Consider the following 22,494-nt stretch of genomic DNA (forward strand, 5'->3'; position numbering starts at 1 on the left):
AGAAGGTATAGTTTGACCCGAAGAATAGGGGAGGCCTAGTAATGGACAGCCCCTCAGGCAATATCTGAGTTGTTTGGTTTCCAGGGAGAAACCGAGTGCTGTTTTCGCCCATGGTAGGGATCAGCTTAAGGTTGTTAGACCTTTTACAGTGAGCTTTTAAGCTCTGATACCACTTGTTGGTCCCTTGTAGGGTTGCAAGTATAGTTCCAAGGGGGGGTTAGGAACTATTTAAACTTTTTTGCAATTAGGGCAGACTTCTTTTTCTAAGGAAAAAGGTTTTAACAGCGGTGCTGAGTAAACAGCAAGATACTGGCTTAGTCAACTGGTGACTAGGTCAGTTTCTTAGCTTGAGTCAGGAGATAGCACTTAGAGTCTATTCCTGAGTTCAGACGTTTAACGCGCACAACTCAACTTGACCTCTTTACTTGGTCAGTTTTTGGTTATTTTAAGCAAGCAATATATATAAGGAGTTAAAGGTAAGAAATACTTTACTCAGCAGATTTATCCAGGTTCGGCTTCTTCTAAGCCTACGTCCTGTCCCCGGAACACGTTCCGAGATTTCGAATCCTCTACTGAGCTCTTTAAAGGTAGAGCCTCAAACCTTTTACAATCTTAGCAACTGAGTATGACAAGAGTACCTTCCTCTATACCTCTACTCAATCCTAATCTCTTGCTGAGTACTATAACCGAGTACTCAGCCTCTCCTTTTTATCTCTAGAAATGATAAGTGTTTTGTCCTATACAAAGATTTGCTAAGACACTTTAGACGATTGAAATAATCACTCTAGACTTTTACACAAATGTATGAATTGTAGTGTAAGATTTGCTTTGCTTCTTGCTTGCAGAACTTGTGTAGAAATTTGGTCAGCGTAATGGCTTGATCAAGTTCTGTGTTGAATGAAGCTTCTGATGGCCCTATTTATAGAGACGTCTGGGCATCGGTCATTTCGAATTTCGAAATAACCGTTGGAGGGAAACGGCTTCCTTTCGTTGTCATCCTGACTTGCTCAAAGCTCTCGGCCAATCAGATTTGTGTATCTTCTGTCCTCGGTCAGCTTAGCAGACTGTCTCTCCTTTTATGGTAAAGTCAACTGGACAGCATACTGTGTCGTCTGATCTTTACCCAAAGAGGAAATACTTTGTCTGGAAGTTTTCCTTAGCCAGCTGCTGTCTTGTACGTTTGTCGAGTCTACTCAGCAGCTTCATCTTTAAGTTGTTCCCGAAGGTCTTCTAGATCCTTCTTCCGCTGAGTTGCGTTTTGTCCAAAACAGCAACGTTTTGACAAGCACGGGCCGAGTTGTACTGAGTTGTTTGACTTGGGCTTTGACACTTGCATTGGGCTTGGGCCTTTTAATTCTTGTGTCTTATAATCAATTTAACTCAACATTGAACAAACACATTAGTATAATAAATCAAAGCATTTAAACTTAGTGTGTTTAGAATATGTATTTCAATTATACTTAAACAATTTTGTCAAATCAAAATTATGTGGAAAGGTGTTTCAACAGACGTGACACGAATTATATGGTATAGGTGGCTCATACACCAAATTATCGGCAACAGAAGCACCTCCATCAAATAACCATTGAACCGAGTCCATTGTTGAATTCCCGACCATATTTCCTTATTCATTCCATTGAGTCATATTATAATTTAGATTTTAAATGAAGGTACAACATGTTGTTGCAGAGTGAAGAACATATTTGATTGTTCTCCTATATCAGTTCCAAATTGAAAGTTGATGTTAAAATTTTGTTGTGGAGATTGAAAGTGGAGTGGTGAAAATTGGTCATCAACCATCCCAAAATATGATTGTGCCAATTGGGGACCCCCGTCCCATGTAGAATGTGGACCTGACTCGAATTGTAGATTGTGGAATTATTTATGGTACTTGTGGGGGAGCTCCATCCCATATAGGTCGGGGAATTGCCTCCTCCGCATTCTGGAAATAAAGGTCATACATCCTTTAAGTAGGTATTTGCTGAATGCCTATTGGTGCTGGAGGGTATGTCAATTTCTCACGATATGACAATAAATTTTGTTGCCTCCTTCTTGTTTCGACTTTCGGCTCAACCATACGCGGATTTGACAAGGAACATGGAGCATGTTGTGATTGATATGTACTTGCCATATGATACTCTTCATTCAATCCAGCTAACATGATGACCATCATTTCCCTCACATTTTGCAATTCAACAGGTTGTATGTGATATATATTTTGTAGTCTGTCTGCCTGCACACATTAATTTTACCAAACATTAGTTTTTATATTTTTTCCTTAATATGTAACAAATGAACATTAATTTAACACTACTCTATTGTCGGTCTAACAGCGGCTATCAGGCCAATCCACCTTTTTATACGTTGTAAGTACCATTGCATATATTCAACTTGGGAATGCAATCCACCTACTAATAGAAGTGACTATATTAACCTAGAGTGTCTTTCATTCCACACTCCAATGGAAGGTCCATGTCGTTGTTCCCAATTTACACCATGATGTCCTTGCATGTCAAGTGTATGGTAGGAATCAATTTGGAAAGGTTCTTGAGGAATAGGTTGGTTCATATCAAATTGACGAAAACATCTACCGGGTTGATGAAATTCCGCAACAAAACTGTATATTAAGGGAACAATAGATCACGAGACAGTTTCTCTAGCACGACAATATGGAGGCAACAATTATAGTATATTATTATAAGGCTTCCAAATAAACTAACATAAAACAAATATAAAAAAATGTGAGTTACATTAATTACTTACATATGACGTGAGTTTAAAAAACAATACGCATTTATCTCATCATCTCTTTGATGTGACCATAATATTTATTAACTTACCAAATATTCATAAAAACCAAATATGCTTAAACTTGCTAAATACATTTTTATACCTTCTTCACTACCATATATATTTACTTAACTCATTTACTAAATAAAAATATATTTAATTACAAATATAAACATTTTCGTACCTTATAAACTGCTAAATATATTTACTTAACTCATTTTCTAACTAAAAATATACATTTACTTACAAATATAAATATTTTCATATATTCTTAACTACTAAATATATTTACTTAACTCATAACTAAAAATATATATTATATACTTCTACAAATATAAAATATTTTCATACATTGTCTGTGAATAGATCATTTGAAGAAGAATGAACAATAAATCGTTTAGTTGTATGGTATTTTTAAGATGTAAGGGGAATGAAATAGTATGAAGAATGATAATGTTTATATGAAGAGTAGAAGAAGTAGTCAGATATTTTACATCTATTCCTCTCAGTGTCGGAGCCAGAATTTTATATTTAGGGGGCTAATTTTAACACAGTGGTTGAGGGTAATTTTTAAAGTCCAGCTCGTCAGGGCTGGACAATTTTTTTCACCTTATTGTATGATAAAACTTCTTCATTTTGACGTGTTGACTACAAAAGTAAAAGTGTCCAACGTGAAAAGTATAAACATTTAAATTTCTATAAATTCAACGCTAATTTTCTAAATTAAAACCCTTGAGATTAGAATAATATTGACACTTTGATGTAAGGGAAAAAAATTGACTTTTTGATTCAAGGGAAAAAAAATGGATAATGACTTTTTAAAGTCTAATGTAGTGGTTGGGGGTAATTTTTAAAGTCCAGCTCGTCAGGGCTGGGTAATTTTAACCGTCTTATATGACAAAACTTCTTCATTTTTATGACTATAAAATTAAAAGTGTCCTGAAAAACATAAACATTTAAATTTATATAAATTCAACAATAATTTTCTAAATTAAAACCATCAAATTAAATCCCAAATCAAAACCCTTAAAATTAGATAATGATATTGACACTTTGATGTAATAAAAAAATTTCACTTTTTGATTTAAGGGGAAAAATAAAATAAAATTGGATAATAACTTTTTGATTCAAGGGAGAAAAAAATAATAATATCGACACTTTGATGTAAGGAAAAATATTGATGTTTTGATTAGGGGGGAAAAATTGGATAATATTTTTTGATTCAAGCGGAAAAACAAATAAAATTGGAGATTAAAGGAAAAAAATAATAATAATATTGACACTTTGATGTAAGGAAAAAATTGACGTTTTGATAAGGGGTAGAAAAAAATTGGATAATTGACTTTTTTGTTTTTATTAAAGGGAAAAACAAATAAAATTGGAGATTCGATGAGGAAAAAATAATAATATTGACATTTTGATGTAAGGAAAATAAAATCGGTGAGGTTTGAAGCAAGCACTTATTAGGTATGGAGAAATTTCTAGTTCATTTTTAAACAAATTATATTAGCTTAATCTTTTGCTTTTTCTTTTATAAGTAGGAATATATTTCCTTTAAGAGGGGCTGCCCAGGGCGGTGTCATGGAGGAAGAGTTTGGTCATAAGCAAGTTCGATCCCATGCATAGGCAAGGTCACCCCAAGCGTCGGACCAAGTATTGATGAGAGTTGTGGCAAGGTTTCGAGGAGGATTGAAGGAGAATAGATGTGAGTGGTGAACGAAACATATCAATGTCCATTGGTCGTGGACTTCAAGTTAGCGAAAGAAATACTACAGGGGGACATAGTCATCTGACGTCGGATCTCGCCAACCCCTGTTTCAGTTATCAGAACTAGTTTAAGCAATCCACCCTAGTCCTCTAGAGACTAAGGGAAGCATATATCTCCGTAGGGTGAAACACCCGACACTTTGGGCTCCCGAGTTAGCCCATAGTGCGAGTCCTTTGTGAGGCGAGATTTAACCATAGGGAGTCCCTTTGGGATGGAATACTGACGGACGAATTGACGTGATGTTTGATGTTCGAAGGGAATAGATCCATTCGGTAGGAGTTGGCTCATCGATACTCGGGAAAATCTCGGCGTCGTATAGGACTTTGGCCTACCTTCGACCTGGTCCTGTGATAGGCGGCATCACCCCTATTCAAGGATAGTGCCGCAGACCAGAGGGCTCCGAGCTCCAGACTCTAGACTGTCTCCGTCCCTGTTCCTATTTTAACTGACTAACGTTAAAAAAAACACTACACAGTATATAATTTTGAATCAAGGTCTGTATATGTGGAATAATTGTTACAAATAGCATTATTGGAGGAAAAATGCTCCATTTTCAATAGCTAAATTGATGGTTTATTGTAAGAAAATAGGCACCGAGGTTCCAAATTCCAATAATGAATTTGCGGATCTGGGAAAATAAAAAAGTTAATAAGGACAAAATTATATAATCGAGGCGATAAAATAAAAAATAAAATAGAATCATTGAGGAGAGAAAGAAGGCAGTTCACATGACTGATGATGATTACAACAAAAGTACACGAGGCAGCCGTGTATTTCCTGAATTGTCCAGCTCACCCTTTCTCTCTTCTTCTGTTTATTTATTCATTTATTTATTTTTGAAAGTTTTCTTTTGTTTATTTATAAGTTTTGCATAGTATATTCTCAAATGTCTAAAATTTAGATTCGGTAATCTAATTGATACAATATGACTAATGTAATTATCATTTTGTTTCATTTTATATTATTTATAATAATAAGAAATATATACATACTATAACATGTTAATACTATTACCTTTTTGAATATTTTATAATAGAAATCTAATGAATTACTACAAAAAGAACATACTAATAATAATAATTAATATTTTGTCTCAACAGAAATAACTAATGATAATTTACTCTTACTTTTGTTATGATTTTGAACTTTTAAAATTAAATATTATTGCTTTCTAAATTTATGGTCCGTTTGTTTTCCCTACTGTTTACTGTTGTTGTTTGTTATTTGCTGTTTACTGTTGCTATTTGTTGCTTGCTGCTTGCTGTTACGGTTTGCTGTTTGCTGTTGTAAAAAGCTGCTTTTCAAAAAAGCAGAGATTCTCTACTTTTGTAAAAGACTGCTTTTCAGGTGTGAAAGGCAAACAAGAGGTCACTAACCAAACACTTAATGCTGCTTTTCAAATTTAAAAGGCAAACAAAAAGTCACTAACCAAATACCTAAAACTCTTCATTTTAAAATGAAAAAACAAACAAGAACATAAAGAGTAGCAACCAAACGGACCCTTAGCGTTGAACAAATCAAAATGATAATCAACCTCAAAATATATATTTTCTTAAAATGAAAATCATTTATTAGCACATTTTCAATGAACCAACATTTTTTTATTTATTTTTCAAACAATGGCTGGATTTTTTTAAATAATTATTTTTCTCTCTCATAATCAAACACCACTTAAATAACATTAAAATAACAAAGTACAAAAATTAAAAATGTTTATCATATAATTTTCAATTAATGTATGTTAGAATGCCATCATAATCAGTGGATGCAAAGTTTATAAACTATAATGAAAGTAATAATAAAGTTTAGGGGTTAAAGGTGTAATTAAACTCATTAAATTGTTAATTATGAAATTCAGAAATTTAATAAAGTAAAAAATAAGAGTATCGGTTAAAAAAATATCTCCGATAGTTTATATCTACAACCACTCAATATACATGTCACCTTATGGTAAAATTCATTTAATAAACTTTCTTTTATTAAATTATCAAACTCTAATATATAACCACTCAATCATAAATGATACACTAATTATAAAGAATCCACCAATTAATTAAACTCTATCATAGTATTTAAGAATTAAAAAAATATATAAAAATAGTCAAAAGGTTTAATCAACTATTCAATATCTATTGAGTGGTGGATAAATGTTCAATATATTAAACTCACTCCCAATGTAAACATATTCATGCATACCACCTTGGCCCATAGAAAATGTGACAGGCTTGGTTAGTGTAAATTTACACTTAACCCAACCGAGTCCAAACCCGAATATACTCGTTGAGTTATGGGTTAGACTTGAAATCTATTATTAAAGCCTGTATCAGTCCGGCCCGATCCACAACTTATTTATATATACTATTATTTATATGAATTTAAAGGTCTACAAGAATAATTCAAATTTAGTTTCTTTAAAAAACATTGTCCACCTGTTGTGAAAATAATTCTTTTAGATGTATAATAATACTTGTTAATTTAAATTTATTATTAGTGAAAATAAAATTTTAGATTTATGAAAAACAAAGCATGGGCGGATCTGGGATTAAAGTTTTCTAATTCAGCCCAACTCGGTCCGAACTTGAGGCATATTTACTACGAGCTGGGCTAGCATTAGATATGCGTTTTTTTATTGAAAAATCCGGTATGACCCAACCCATGAACAAATCTGGATATAATGAGTGAGGTTCATTATACCATTGGAGATGCTATTAGGGAGAAAGCATTTAAAAAAACCCCGCTAGAAAACATAAATTAACAATTTTAATAATTAATTGGCAAAAAAACATAATTAGGTCATTGAACTTTATATGTTTTAAGAATCAAACCCTTGATCAATTATTTTTCCATATTAAGCTTTTGATTATTGATTTTGTTATGGATTCAACCCTTATTTAACGTTTTCATCGAGTTTAGACGACAATCGTCGTTAAAGGATTCAGCCTACTGACGTGGATATTTTTACTTTCATATGGATAAATAAAAAATAAGTTTCTTGATTAAGAAAAAAGGTAAAAAGTAAAAAGAAATTACATAAATCGATTTTCAATAGGTTTTTCTAAGCTGGAAATCGAGTTTGGAATAACCCACTGGAAATGGATTTCGGTGTTAGGAGAGCAGATCGATTTGACGATTTTAATGTTGGAAATCGTAAAATTAGAGAGAAGAATATCAAGTTTGGAAGAACCTACTTGAAATTAATTTCTATAATTTCTTTACTTTTTAATTTTTATCTATCCTAGTCAAGACACTCATATTTTTATTGTTCATGTTAAAAACCAAATCGTTCTAACGATATAAGCAGCCCAAACTTGACCAAAAAGTTAAATAAGAGGCCCGAATCCCACTTGATTTAATTGTTAAAATCGGCTTGAAAATATTTTGTATATATATATATATATGTTTCAGAAATTAATAGTTTTATGTTTTGATTATCGAATGAAAATTCGTTTAAATGTTTGTTTTTACCAAGTTGTAAATCAAAGTGTTAAATGAATTGAAATCAAAATAATTGGGACATGCATAATCGACGTTTTATATGGTTATATTAATCTAAGAATTAATATAAAGATACAAAACGATTAGAAGTAAAATTGGATGAAAGTTAATTTGACGAGTTAATGTGATTAACCTAAATATTACATAAGACGGTTATGTAATCAACCAATTAAATTTATTTAATTGAGTCTGTGCATGTTTAGAGTTATGGACATATTTGGACCCTCTTTTAGTCTTTTGGTATTTTTGAAATAGGGCATGCGAGTCCTGCCTATCTACTATCTATTGTAATTTCTCCTCTCATCTAATTCCCTTCAATTCAGTTGAAGTTTTCTTTAGTAGTATAGTCCTCTTGTTCATAATCATATCCTGAATCACAAATGACATGATCGGTGACCCATGATGCAGCATGAATTGAGCTATTGGGAGTAAAATATATATATAACAGTATGTTAAAACTGAAACTTGGAAAGCACCAAAATTAAAAGAACACGGTAATGGAATGAGTCGCCGACTATGTCGCTTTCTTTAACATGTTCCTAAAACGGTCAGAAAGTGCAAGCAGATCAAATTCCAGTCACCTCTGGGATAAAACAATCCACTCATGGTCATATTGCATAGTACCAACTCGGTTCTGTTTACATTCTAATTGTTCAGTTTGAAATTTTTAGAAAGTATTGTTTTTCAGCATTTGTAAAATGAAAATCACAACATTGTTAATCTTTGAAGTTGGCCCTTAGAGAGATCGTTAGTCCTGCACAGAGTAGCTTCATACCTGGAAGATAGATTGCAGATAACATCATCCTCCTTCAGGAAACAATCCACTCTTTCAAGCGTAAGAAGGGGCGTAGGGGCTCTGTGGTTTTAAAGTTAGACTTGGAGAAGACTTATGACAGACTGTCATGGGATTTCCTCAAGAGCACTCTTATGGAAGTTGGCATGAACAATTCCCTGATCAATTTAATCATGGCCTGTGTCATTAGACCAAACATGAGGGTCTTATGGAATGGCGAACCGCTACAATCCTTCTCTCCCTCTCGAGGCCTAAGGCAAGGAGATCCTCTATCTCTATATCTCTTTTTCCTATGTTTGGAGAGGATAAGTCATATGATCATAGATGCAGTCAATTTAGGTACCTGGAAGCTAGTTCGTCTTTTAAGGGGTGGGCCTGCGTTGTCTTATATCCTCTTCGCAGATGATATCATTCTTTTAACTGAAGCTTCTATCGAGCAAGCACATATCATTAGTCAAATTCTGGACGATTTCTGCAACAGCTCGGGGCAAAAGGTTAGCCTGGAAAATTCGAGAGTTTTCTACTCTAACAATGTATCTGAAGCGAGGAGTCAGGAGATCTGCAACAGTCTGAGAATCTCCAAAACTACTGATTTGAGGAAGTATTTAGGCATGCCGATCATCCAGCAAAGGGTCAATAACGAACTATATGGTCCCATTATTGACAGAGTGCAGTTGAAATTGGCAGGTTGGAAAATAAAGAGCCTTAATCTAGCAGGCCGTCTGACCATTGTGAAATCGGTTATGATAGCAGTGCCTAACTATGTAATGCAGACTATGATCCTCCCCCGAAGCATCTGCGACCGACTTGATAAACTAAATAGGGGCTTCCTTTAGGGATCAGTGGGTAATGAGAGGAAAATTCATCATGTAAATCGAACACAGTTACTAGACTGAAGAAAGAGGGGGGTCTAGGGATAAGAAGAATGCGTGAGTTTAACACGGCTATGGTAGGCCGATTAAGCCGGGCTATGCTAAGAGAAGTGGATTCCCTTTGGGCAAGAGTGCTCAAAGCCAAGTATGGAGGTAACATACAAGGTTTGGAAGTACTGAATTCCAAACCGTCATATTCGGCTACTTGGAGAAGCATATCAACGGGAAAAATAGTCTTACAGCAAGGAGCAACAAAGTTAATTTTCAATGGAAGAAATACTCTATTCTGGAAAGACATTTGGTGTGGAAATACTATTCTAGCAGCAAGAGATTCGACGAGTGTGGAGGAGGAAGAAGCGAATAGACTGGTTGTGGATTACTGGGATGATTCTCGCAATCGATGAGATTGGGATCGTCTGAATGATTTGTTGTCAGCAACAGACGCTTTGCGTGTAGCTGCTTATACTCTCAGGACTACAACGATCCTGACCCCTGGTATTGGCCCCTGAGCTCTTCCGAAAATACTCGGTCAGCTCTACTTATGACCTGTTGTTACTGATGGTTAATGCTCGTGAGAGGAAATGGGAAAAGGTTTGGAAGCTTGCTGTACCGGAGAAAATTAAAGCTTTTATCTGGTCTTCTCTTCAGGGTGGGTTGTTATGCAATGTAAATCGAGTTAAGAGAGGGCTATCGAAGAATCAGGACTGTATGAAATGCCGGCAAGGGGAGACTGAACTGCACATCCTACGGGATTGCTACCTCGCACGGGGATTTTGGGCAAGAATTATCCCATGGCACGCGAGAGCGGATTTCTTCAGAGGTAATCTGAAGTCGTGGATTTTTGGCAATGTTAACTGTGAGCAGGTTTTCCAACAAGTTCCATGGTCAACGGTCTTTTCATACGCGATTTGGCTACTTTGGAAGCGTAGAAATGCATGGGTTTTTGGCAGGCAAAAGGATAATGAAGTCGATATCACTATAATCCTTGGGCTATGTAACGAGTTCTGCCGTGTGCAGAAAATGCTGGCGAATTCTAGCATGAGTAGCATTCACCGCATTTGGGTGCGATGGCAGCGGACTGAGGACGGTTGGGTCAAGGTAAATACGGACGGTGCCTCTAAAGGAAACCCAAGGCTAGCATTTGCTAGGGGCTTGATTCGCGGGTCGAATGGCGACTGGGTTGGGGGGTTTGGAATTAAAATTGGATGGTGCACCATCACTCTTGCTGAACTTTGGGATTTGTTCTATGGTTTAAGCTTACCTTGGGAAAAAGGGTTTCAGAATGTCATTGCAAAAGTAGATTCAAAAGTGGTTCTGAATCTGGTAAATGACGTGGTAGATCGGCACCACCCTTATTCATGGATAATTGAGTGAGTTTGAGTTTTAAGGGAAAGAAATTGGAACTTAAAATTTAATCATATTTTCAAGAAAGGCAACTGTGCGGCAGAATGATTGGCGAACTTCGCAGATTCTTATGATATGGGATTTCAAGAGTTTGAGATATCCGTGCAGGCCTCCAAAAAAAACTCACTATGCAGACTGCCAAGGTTGGCTACCAATAGAATTGTTAACCCAAAAAAATGATTCATTTTTGCCTAATTAATTAGACGATGAAGAAAAATTGAAAGGGAAAATTACAAAACTAGGTCAAATGGAAGACCCATTTACATATTAAACCCATTTACTCAACCTACTATATATCTAGACTGATTTTGTGTGACTTTCCCATAATACCCTCAATATTTACGCGCGTCTCGTCCCCTCCCGTCTGACTTCGCAAATTCCATATTATGCGAAGCCTGCGAAGCTAATGTTCATAATAATTGATGAATTTAGTTCGCATATGCAAAGCCTGCGAAGCTAGAGTTTGATTTATTTGATGAATTTAATTCGCATATGCGAAGCCTGTATATGTTTTGTAGCTAATTCGCGAAGTGGTATATAATAAAAAATTGCAAACAACAAAAGATTCTAACATTAAAATCATAACATTATCAAAATTTACAATAAGATTGCCACAATAAACTCTTAACAAATCATCTCATAATACATAGGCTACTATTCACTAAGATTGCCACAATAAACTCCTAACAAATCACTTCATTATACATAGGTTATTATTAACCACAGAGGGATGGACGTGTCCCACGGTGTAGACTCTTATTCACAACTGACGGTTGGAAGTCCAGGCGTTTTCGAATGGATGTCTCTCATGACACCCTAACACACCGGCTTCCAGGAATGAATATTATGTATTCAACCACCTTCAGAAAAATTTAATCGTGTTAGTCAGAAAAAATGAAGATTTGGCTTCGCGAAACGACGATTCGCTAAGTATGCGAACATAAATGTGCAAGGAATGTGACGCTCTGACTTCGCGAAACAATGATTTCGCGGAGTCTGCGAGGAGAAATGTGACGCTCTGGCTTCGCAAAACGCTGAATTCGCGGAGTCTGCGAGAGAAATTTATCGAATTACCTCGCAAACTTCGCGTAATCAGCGTTTCGCGAAGTGAAATCGATAAATTTCTCCCCGAAGACCTCGCGATAACCGCATATGCTAAGTGGATTTATGGGGGAAAACGCAGAAAAAACAGCATATACTTACATTTTTTGATGAACCCAATATGATAAACTGGGAAAAACGATGAAAATAACGTAGATTCACCATTTTTTCGAACGAGCAGGAAATGGAAGATGAAGAACCATGACTTCGTTTTCTAGGATTAGGAAGTTGCAGAATCAAGAGGAAGAAGAGAAATTCATTGTGATTTGGAGAAATGAACCAGATTTCGTGGAATTTAAAGGAAGATAGGAAGATCAAAAGTCTTGGAATCATTAATGGAGGAGCTGCCGCCGTTTCGCGCAACCAAGGAGAAGAGGGGAGAGAACGTTCGCGTAAGGGAGGAAGTGGGAAGGTTAGAAGTATTATGGGAAAGTCACACAAAATCAGTCTAGATATATAGTAGGTTGAATAAATGAGTTTAATATGTAAATGAGTCTCCTAGTTTTGTAATTTTCCCAAATTGAAATTCAAAAACTTAATAGCATAAATATTTAAAGTTTAATGGACCCTTAATTCTCGATCTTCTCTTCCACATCACTCACTGTCACTTCACTTGTTTTCCCTCCCTAATCTACGAGCGAGTGAGAGACATATATAAAGGGGTGGAGACACTTGACCCCATAACTTCCACTGGCACCACCAGCGATGGCCGCTTCTTCTTGCTTGAGATTGGAAAGCTTCTTCTCCTCCGCCATTCTTAAGTTGAAGAATTCTAATACAGATATACATGGGAATAAGAATCTTTTATCTTCTCCATTATCGTCGTTTCCTCTGATCTCTTCTGCTCTCCTTCCATCAAATATCCCCCTTTTAAAGACCTCACTCTCTCATTCCTTCTCTATCAAAGCCTCATCTCCTTCTTCTTCCACTGCCATTGCCGAACCCGAAGGCATCAAGGTCGTCTCTGTCGCTCTTCCTGTCTATGTTTAAATCCTTGCTGTATGTAATTGTTTGAGAATTGGTTCTGTTTCGCAGATTAATTCAGTGCCAACGAAGCCGATCGAGGGTCAAAAGACAGGGACTAGCGGTCTCCGAAAAAAGGTAATTTCACTCTGCATTTCTCTACGGTTCTATTCTCAATCGATTTGTCCGTTTCGGGGTGCATAAGATAGCTAGATGCATGTAAACTAGAATTTTTCCTTTTCTATGTTTATATTTTCATTGATTAGAACGAAATGTTTTGTTTCTGTTTAAGTGTGGTCGCCTTATTACCATAATCTGGTTGTAGTTGCTCATTCTGTATTAAGTTTAATTTTTTCTTCGCAGGTGAAAGTTTTCACGCAAGAAAATTATCTCGCCAACTGGATACAGGTCTGATTCCTTCTCATTTACTACGACATTGAATTATTCGTCAGTGTTATTATGATTTGGTAATTTTGGATTTTGCATGTCTAGGCATTGTTTAATTCATTACCACCAGAGGATTACAAGAATGGCTTGTTGGTCTTGGGAGGTGACGGTCGTTACTTTAACCGAGAAGCTTCACAGGTCATAGTTTTTGATTAGAATCGTGGCATGGTTTGACCTTCTTTTTAATTGACTACATGATTCCTCTGTCTCTCACTATTGATTTGTTAGAATTTGGAACGCAGATTATCATAAAAATTGCTGCTGGGAATGGGGTTGGTAAAATCCTGGTTGGCAGGTGAGTACGAGAGTCTTCTGTTCTCCTAATAGATAAATGGTCATGTAACTCCATGTATTAAAAAGGGTGAATACTCATCACTGTTTTGGTGCTTTTTGTCAGAGCTGTGCAATTCGCCTTGCTACCATCTTTAAGATAGTTCTGTTAATTCATAACTTTTTGACGTTTTCGGCTACTATGTCATTACAACAATTGCTTCTTAATTGAGCTTACAAAGGGGGTTTCCCATGATATAAAGAAGACAATGAGGCTACAACTTAAAATTATCGGAGAACCAAATATTGTGTAGATGCTGAAACTAGATTGTAAAGTTCAACTATTTGATTATATTGTTGGCATTACACTGATGTAATTAATAAAATCTTTCCTTAGAAGAACCATTATTATATATCTTTCTGCACTGTATACATTCTCCTGTTCATTGTTTATAGAATTGGTGACATTTAGTGGCAATGATCCAGATTTTTGGATTTCTGTGGGGGAAAATGGATGATGGTTTGACAACAAGTCGACTCGATTTAAATTTCTAAAGTGACTAAATTCTTTACAAATTCTAGATTTTGATATAGATAATCTTTTATACTCAATTAAAAAAGTTATAGTTTTACAGTCTTAGTAGTCTCTTTATTGACATTTGTATTTGTGTAAACTTCTGGTTTGCTTCTATAATTTCAAAGTAATATTTATGGTTCTGTATGCACATATTTTGTTAATAAATGTTCGGCCACCATAGGGAAGGCATCATGTCCACTCCAGCTGTTTCTGCTGTAATCCGAGAGAGGAAGGTCAGCTCATGCTTCTCTTCTATATTTTGAGCAGTGATCGTTTGACTGTCATCTAATGCTAATAGTTTGTAAACAAATGTTTTGACAGGCCAATGGTGGATTTGTAATGAGTGCAAGCCACAATCCTGGGGGACCTGAATATGACTGGGGTATCAAGGTAGTTATTCATGGATTTTTCCACTCAATACTCATCATGTTAGATTTCGAGGAAAATTAATTCTGACTTTGAAATATAGGCCCCTTCTGATGACAAAATGGAAATAGTATACATTGTGAATTTATGTCCATGAACTAAATTACGTCCATCGACATATTCATTACTACCAGCTGTATGGAACTATAGATAGTGTTGAAAAATTTCCATCAAATGTTGTTGTCCGACTCATATAGTTACCAGTTACCCTCCTTTCCTGATTTTTTCATTTTAGTGTTCACTGAAACATTCAATTTTTGGGAAAAATATTATACATATGCATGAATCAGTGTCAAACGTACATATATGTACGCTGCATAACTCTTAATGATCTGGTCACCTTCTTCTGTGGTTTATGTTTTTTGGAGATTGACTTTTTATTCTCTGTTCCATTTATGCAAACATGAATGTCAAGTTATCTGTCAATCTGATATTCAAAACTTCCACGTCTTAAGAACTCTATATAAACAAAACTCTTCCTAAATAGAATTAGGGGCAAAATTGTTCTGTTGCAGATGAGGAACTTAATGATGTTTGATTGATTTCACTTTTGTATGTTTACTGTACAAAGTAGTAACTCCTATAGTTAGTCTTTAAAAGCCTGACATAAGTAAAAAATAAGGGATTGTGTAAAATATTATATAAAACTTGTATAAGTGAATACTGCTTGTATGCACATACACATGTATCAATAATCTCTCTCCCTCTCTCTCTCTCTGTCTTTTCATTTATGTAAAAGTGGTTTAGTTCTGATTTGGTCAGAGTTGCAAAAAGATCTATTCTAACAATGTTTCTGTTGATTTCCAGTTTAATTACAGCAGTGGGCAGCCTGCGCCTGAATCTATCACTGACAAGATTTATGGGAATACCCTTTCTGTAAGTATTTGTCTTTCTGAAGTATGGCCATTTTGCTTCTTGCTTTTTATGTCCTTTTTAAAGGTTTAAACTGAGGTAATTACAAATTCTAATTCATTCTTCAGAATTCAGATCCATATTCTCTAGAAAGAATATGTATTATCTATGCTATAAATTTCTATAGAGAAAAGAAGTTGAATGTCCATTCTGAAATCTAGTTTTCCAGTCAATTTTGGGAATTCAGACACTGATTAAGTATCACATATAGGAAATCTTGAAAATGATTTTTTTTTTTCGCTTTTCGTCCATGGGTATGAAGAAAGAGGTGAAAGTGCACCTTAAAATTAATGAGAAATTGATTTCTACTCTAAATCAGTGAGCTGGGGGGCGCATTGCTTGAGAAATATAAAAGTAGCAACTTACACAGAATCTTTATATAGAAGGTATTGGACACCAACCTGTTGTGGAGCAGCCTTGAAAAAAACCAGGGGCTGTAAGGAGTCGTGTTAGGCCCTGAGTATGCATTGCCATACTTGATCCCATCAAGTAATTTTTCCTTAACAGTGCCAGTTTCTGAATAAAACTTAAATAAACTGGAAATTTAATTGGTGGCTGTTGTGGGCAATGAAACTACAATAGATTCCTTCTGTTTCCATATATAGGATGTTTGCTGTATATAAATCTCATTTAATTTAATTTAATCGTATGGCTATCTCTTGTACATCTTGCTTCTATTTCCTCAAAATTTTCTGTTGCTTAGACTTATACATCATTTATTAATATCATTATTTAAAATTATTTGGAGGGTTCATGTTTATGTTTTCTTCTTACAAATTTCAATATTGTCACAACAGTTAGATGAATTTATTTTGATATCTTTGTTCATCTTTTCATGTGTTCTGCAAATACCATTCAGATTTCTGAGATTAAAATAGCTGATATTCCTGATATTGATCTTTCACGCCTTGGAGTCACCAAATACGGAAATTTTATTGTTGAAGTAGTGGACCCAGTTGCTGACTACTTGGAACTAATGGAGGTAAGAAACAGAGGTATCCATCTGTATATGGAAATCATGTGGATTATTCATCAATAATTGTGTGAGATTCTTTGCAGAACGTATTTGATTTTGAGCTCATCAAAAGTCTTCTTTCACGGTCTGATTTCAGGTATTTGGTCACTGTGTGATCCTGAACATATTTGTCTCTTTTTTGGGACTTCTTTTATAGGGATTGTTTACTTGCTGGTTGTTCCATAAAACTAGGGTAAATAATTTATTAGTCCCTTCTTTTTACATAACATACTGTTCAGTCCCTCTATTTTGAAAAATTTATTATAAGGTCCTATCTTTTGTCAATATTACCCTTTGGTCCTTTTGTCTATTTCTTTTATATTTTAACCGAACATATCATAGCTTTCAGGACAACCATGGTACGATACAAAATGGCCCTGGTACTCTTGTTATTTTCTCTCGCAGAAGGACCAAAGGGTTAACAGTGACAAAGGATATGGACTTTATAATGTGTTTTTCAAAATAGGGGGGACTAAACAGTGTGTTAGGTAAAAAGGAGGGGACTAATAAATTATTTACCCATAAAACTCTGCCCTCTTATGCTCTCATGCATGAAAAATGAAGATGGACCCATGTCTTTATGTTGTTCCTTTCTAGACATGCTCTCTATTTATTCTACATGCATGATACCAAAATCTTAGTTGATAATTATCCAAAAACTATTTACTCTGTAACTTTTGTAACATTTGTCTCGGTCACTCACTTTGTAGCTGTATTTATACCTGTTCTTGTCCTTCTAATTCAATTAACCACTCGTACAAAAACATGATTAGTCTCTGACTTCTTTTTGTTTGTTTTAGATAAGTACTCTTTTTGTCAGTACAAAGCTTTCCACTTTACTTTTCCCTTGCGTACACTGTACTCTCCAGCTTTCAAAGTGTTGCTCAATCATCAAATCCTGTGTGGTTAATGTGATATTGTATTTTAACTTCTGGGTTTTTTTAGGTTTATATTTGACGCTATGCATGCTGTCACTGGTGCTTATGCGAAGCCCATCTTTGTGGGCAAGCTGGGGGCGAGTCTGGTATGTCTTACACTGGAAATATTTGGAGAATTGTTTTTGATTATGCCTATGTTCTTGATAGAAATGCTAGGTTTGTCTCATAGGATTCAATTGTCAATGGAGTTCCTCTTGAAGATTTTGGACATGGTCATCCAGATCCTAATCTTACGTAAGATCATGCATGTTGCCCTAAAATCTGAAATTCGTCTGCAATTATTTGTATACCTACTAACTTTGATCTGCATTTATTAACAGATATGCCAAGGATTTGGTAAAAATTATGTATGGTGACGATGCGCCTGATTTTGGTGCTGCAAGTGATGGTACTTCTGATGCATTGAAGAGAGAATTTCTTCTATTTTTTGATGTGTTGCTGCATTTCTATTTCCTTGTTTGCAACTTTTCATGTATGTCAAATCCACTTGTTCTTTGTGGTGCACTCGTTAATTTCTTGGGTTTCAAGACAAGAGTTTTGTGTTAAAATAATTACAACATACCGCAAGATACTTTGCATGTCAGTCATAATAATCTTCTATATAGGCATCTATAAGATCAATGAAATATAATCCCAAATTGCAAATGAACTTCTCGAGATTCATGGGACTCTTGTGGAAAACCTATTTGAATTCAAAAGATAGTGGTTTTTACCCTAGTAGATGGAAAAACATAAGGGCATCCGAAAATTTTGCTTATTGAACGAATTCAGCTGAGAAAGTAAAAAATCTTGATAGGGAAGATATTGTGGACAGAAATAACCAGTCCAAATATGAGGAACTAACTACTACAATTGATAGATGAGAAACTATATTTTTGAGACCATAATAGATTGCTTAGATATCTAGCTGGACCACATTTACTTAATAATGATAGGAAGAGGCAAACGCAATGTTACTATGGAATTGTAATAGTTATAACTTACATTTCTTCTGTGATTAGTTTATCATCTTCATCATTAATGTAAACAAGCCAGTCTGAGTACCAACTCTCCAATTATGTTTGCTTTATACCCTAGTGTAATTTCTAAAAAATATGTAAAGGTCAACCTTTTTGAACTATTGTTAAACTTCATCAGCTCTTTAGTTTACAGTACGATAAACTGACAACTTTGCTTAGTGCTCTTGTTTTCTTTCATGTGCTAAATGTGTTTGTTAATATAGTTTTATTGAATATATCATGAGGTGGAACTTTTAGGATCTGTAGATTTTATTCAACAATTTGTTGCATAGAAGTCAAGTAGTCAACTTACATATATATACTTATGTTGTAAGTTAGTTAATTTTTTCTTCTTTCTTGTTATATAGGAGATGGTGACAGAAACATGATCCTAGGTACAGGGTTTTTTGTTACTCCTTCAGATTCGGTAGCTATCATTGCCGCCAATTCACAGGGAGCCATTCCATACTTTAAGGGTGGCCCCAAGGTAGGAGTTTCTTTGTCTTTTACTCACATATTTTATTTTCGAAGAAACAAAGAAAACTGATTTGGATTATAAGTTCAGGGTTTAGCTCGGTCCATGCCGACAAGTGGTGCACTAGATCGTGTGGCTGAAAAATTGAATCTTCCTTTCTTTGAGGTTAGGTACTTTACAAACACAGTGGCCATTTTAGGAGAAAAAGAAAAAGATTGTGGTCAATTTACATTTTTTAGATTCTAATTGACTGATCTTTATTTATTTTAGGTACCTACTGGTTGGAAATTTTTTGGGAACCTGATGGATGCTGGAAAATTGTCAATTTGTGGGGAAGAAAGCTTTGGAACTGGTTCTGATCATATCCGCGAGAAAGATGGCATATGGTAACTTCCATGACAAATACATGCATACACAAAACTCCCTTTTATATTGCCAATCTGACTGTAGTTCTTCACTGCACATTTATTTATGTCAAATATGTAGAATTCGCACCTTTGGGCCGCTATGCAACCCTGTTGTTGCTTATGGTCTTCCTCAGTTTTTGGTTTTTAGTATTTCATTGGACATTATTTTCTTAAGTTCCTGTACATCTGTTCAAGCATCATATAATTTATCATGCATTCACATTCAAACTCAGCACTTTTGTAGCTTGTAAATTATCACTGTACCCCTCGAGAAACTGAAATAATTTCTGCAAGTCTTCTCCCACAGACTAGAAACACGGTGCTGGATATATTCATGGTGCTTGATTTTGTCAAATTCTCTAATTAATTGTTGGGTGGCTATTGCTTTAGATAGATTGGTACAAAATTTCCTAGAAGCTTATATAATGGCAATAGAAAGCTTGCCATTAGTCTCCACTCTTTCTTGAACTTTGTGTCAAGACCAGTTAACTAGGCCATATCATGCTGGTTTGTTTTCCAGCATAAAGAAGGGTGTGGATAAAGTAGGTAGAGGGTCCGCTTTTCATATGAAGTTTTTTGTAATCTAGCTTAATCATATTGTCTACTTGATTCAGTTTATTATTTTCAGAGAAAAGATTTAAATCACAAATGTTGAATCTCAACGTCATTTAAATGAAATTTATGCGGAGAGAGTATAAATTTGAATTCTATGTGATGTCAAAATCTCCGTAAGGACTTTCTGTTCTGGCATATCACAATTCTATTCTTCAAGTTCTGTCCTACTTCAGTTCTATGTATTGCAGTTTAACAGTGACTAGTACATTTATGAAGGCAATGGTTAATTTTACATCTTTGCATTGCAAATTTTCTCAAATTTTAAGTGAAAAGCTCAAAATTTTGAAATGGCAGGGCAGTTTTAGCTTGGCTGAAGTTTTTTGTAATCTAGCTTAATCATATTGTCTACTTGATTCAGTTTATTATTTTCAGAGAAAAGATTTAAATCACAAATGTTGAATCTCAACGTCATTTAAATGAAATTTATGCGGAGAGAGTATAAATTTGAATTCTATGTGATGTCAAAATCTCCGTAAGGACTTTCTGTTCTGGCATATCACAATTCTATTCTTCAAGTTCTGTCCTACTTCAGTTCTATGTACTTAGTTTGCAGTTTAACAGTGACTAGTACATTTATGAAGGCAATGGTTAATGTTTACATCTTTGCATTGCAAATTTTCTCAAATTTTAAGTGAAAAGCTCAAAATTTTGAAATGGCAGGGCAGTTTTAGCTTGGCTGTCAATTATCGCTTACAAAAACAAGGACACAAAACCAGGGGAGAAATTAATTTCTGTTTCTGATGTTGTGAAAGAGCACTGGGCAACATATGGAAGAAACTTCTTCTCTAGATATGACTATGAAGTAAGCAAGCATTATACTGTAGTTAAATTATTGAACTGTTTAATGTTAGTTTCTTTATCATTTTGAACTTCTGAAACTCTCCAGAGTAACTTGTATTATTGAAGGGAAGATCTCCATAATATATACTATTCTTTTTTTTAGGAGTGCGAGTCTGAAGGAGCAAATAAAATGGTAGAATTTCTTAGAGATTTGATCTCTAAGAGCAAACCAGGAGACAAGTACGGTAAGTTTGTGTGCAAGTTCTTTTACTATATCATGTTTTTACTTTGACAATGTTTGACCATTGTAAGATTCACAGGAAGTTATGTCCTTCAGAATGCTGATGACTTCAAGTATACTGATCCTGTAAGCTAATATGCAGTGTGTGCTACATCTGCTTTGGTTCCTTAAAATATTGTTATAATAAGCTGGTTTGTGTTCATGCAACTTCTTCAGGTGGATGGAAGTGTGGTCTCAAAACAAGGAGTTCGATTTGTCTTTACTGATGGATCGAGGATTATATTTCGTTTATCAGTATGTTCCATAAATATTTATAGTTCAAGGATTTGAAGCATTATTCGACAACACTCTTTTTTATGCACCCGATATTCCATGTTTTCAGGGGACTGGATCTGCAGGTGCAACTGTTAGACTGTATATTGAGCAGTTCGAGCCTGATGCCTCGAAACATGATATGGATGCTCAAATGGCTTTAAAACCACTAATAGGTTTGTAATTCAAATATTTTTGCATGCTATGCCGATGTACTGCATTGATCCCAAATATAATCAGCTCATTATGTGTTTGGTTTATTTAAAGATCTGGCGTTGTCTGTATCAAAGTTGAAAGACTTCACAGGAAGGGAGAAGCCTACAGTTATCACATAGAGCATTCGACAAAGTGTTATTCTCATGAATCAAGTGCTCTGCTAAATAGGGTGCAAGGCAAGTCATAATTTTATCTTTTCTTTTCTTTGGGGCTTAATTTGCCACGTGTATTCTCTGTTCAATTTTGGTTGTGCATTCATAGTATGTAATAATGCTCACGGGGAAATAAAATCTCTTCCATTGCATATCTACCCTATCTACCCTTCTTGTTTGCACATATCTTGACTTCCATCACTGGTTCGTATAGAGATGGGAATAATATAATAGGTTGGATGTCGGTCGGGTTTTAACTTTGGGTTGTCTAAAAATAGCATAGAAGAGAAAAAACGAAAGAACAATACGAAAATGGCAATATTCGGACAAAATTGCATAACTAGCATTTTAGCGAGTTTCACACAAATTAAGAAACACAATTAGTAATTTAAAGTCAAATTACTAATCTAACTTTAATTAATGCCTTAAAAGTTGGTTGAAAAAAGAATGAAAACCACTCTCATGAAAAATGTTGGAACTCTCTCTCTTTCATCCCCTTCATTCATTTCTCTCTCTCAATTCAGCAA

General features: G+C 35.0%; 1 protein-coding gene across 1 annotated transcript; it reads left to right on the plus strand.

The window, feature by feature from the left end:
- The first annotated feature begins 12,816 nt into the window (after positions 1-12,816).
- Positions 12,817-22,123, plus strand: LOC136226232 (phosphoglucomutase, chloroplastic). The gene is made up of 22 exons (XM_066014591.1): positions 12,817-13,180; positions 13,259-13,324; positions 13,550-13,594; positions 13,679-13,771; positions 13,876-13,928; positions 14,662-14,713; positions 14,802-14,870; positions 15,714-15,782; positions 16,678-16,800; positions 16,878-16,930; positions 17,779-17,857; positions 17,941-18,005; positions 18,092-18,159; positions 19,138-19,256; positions 19,335-19,409; positions 19,515-19,630; positions 20,927-21,068; positions 21,210-21,291; positions 21,367-21,413; positions 21,504-21,581; positions 21,670-21,775; positions 21,867-22,123. Exons 1-22 carry the CDS (start codon positions 12,929-12,931, stop codon positions 21,932-21,934), a joined length of 1,920 nt encoding a protein of 639 aa, XP_065870663.1. The 5' UTR covers positions 12,817-12,928; the 3' UTR covers positions 21,935-22,123.
- The last annotated feature ends 371 nt before the right edge of the window (positions 22,124-22,494 follow it).

Source organism: Euphorbia lathyris, chromosome 1 (assembly GCF_963576675.1).
Source record: "Euphorbia lathyris chromosome 1, ddEupLath1.1, whole genome shotgun sequence".
Lineage (NCBI taxonomy): Eukaryota > Viridiplantae > Streptophyta > Magnoliopsida > Malpighiales > Euphorbiaceae > Euphorbia > Euphorbia lathyris.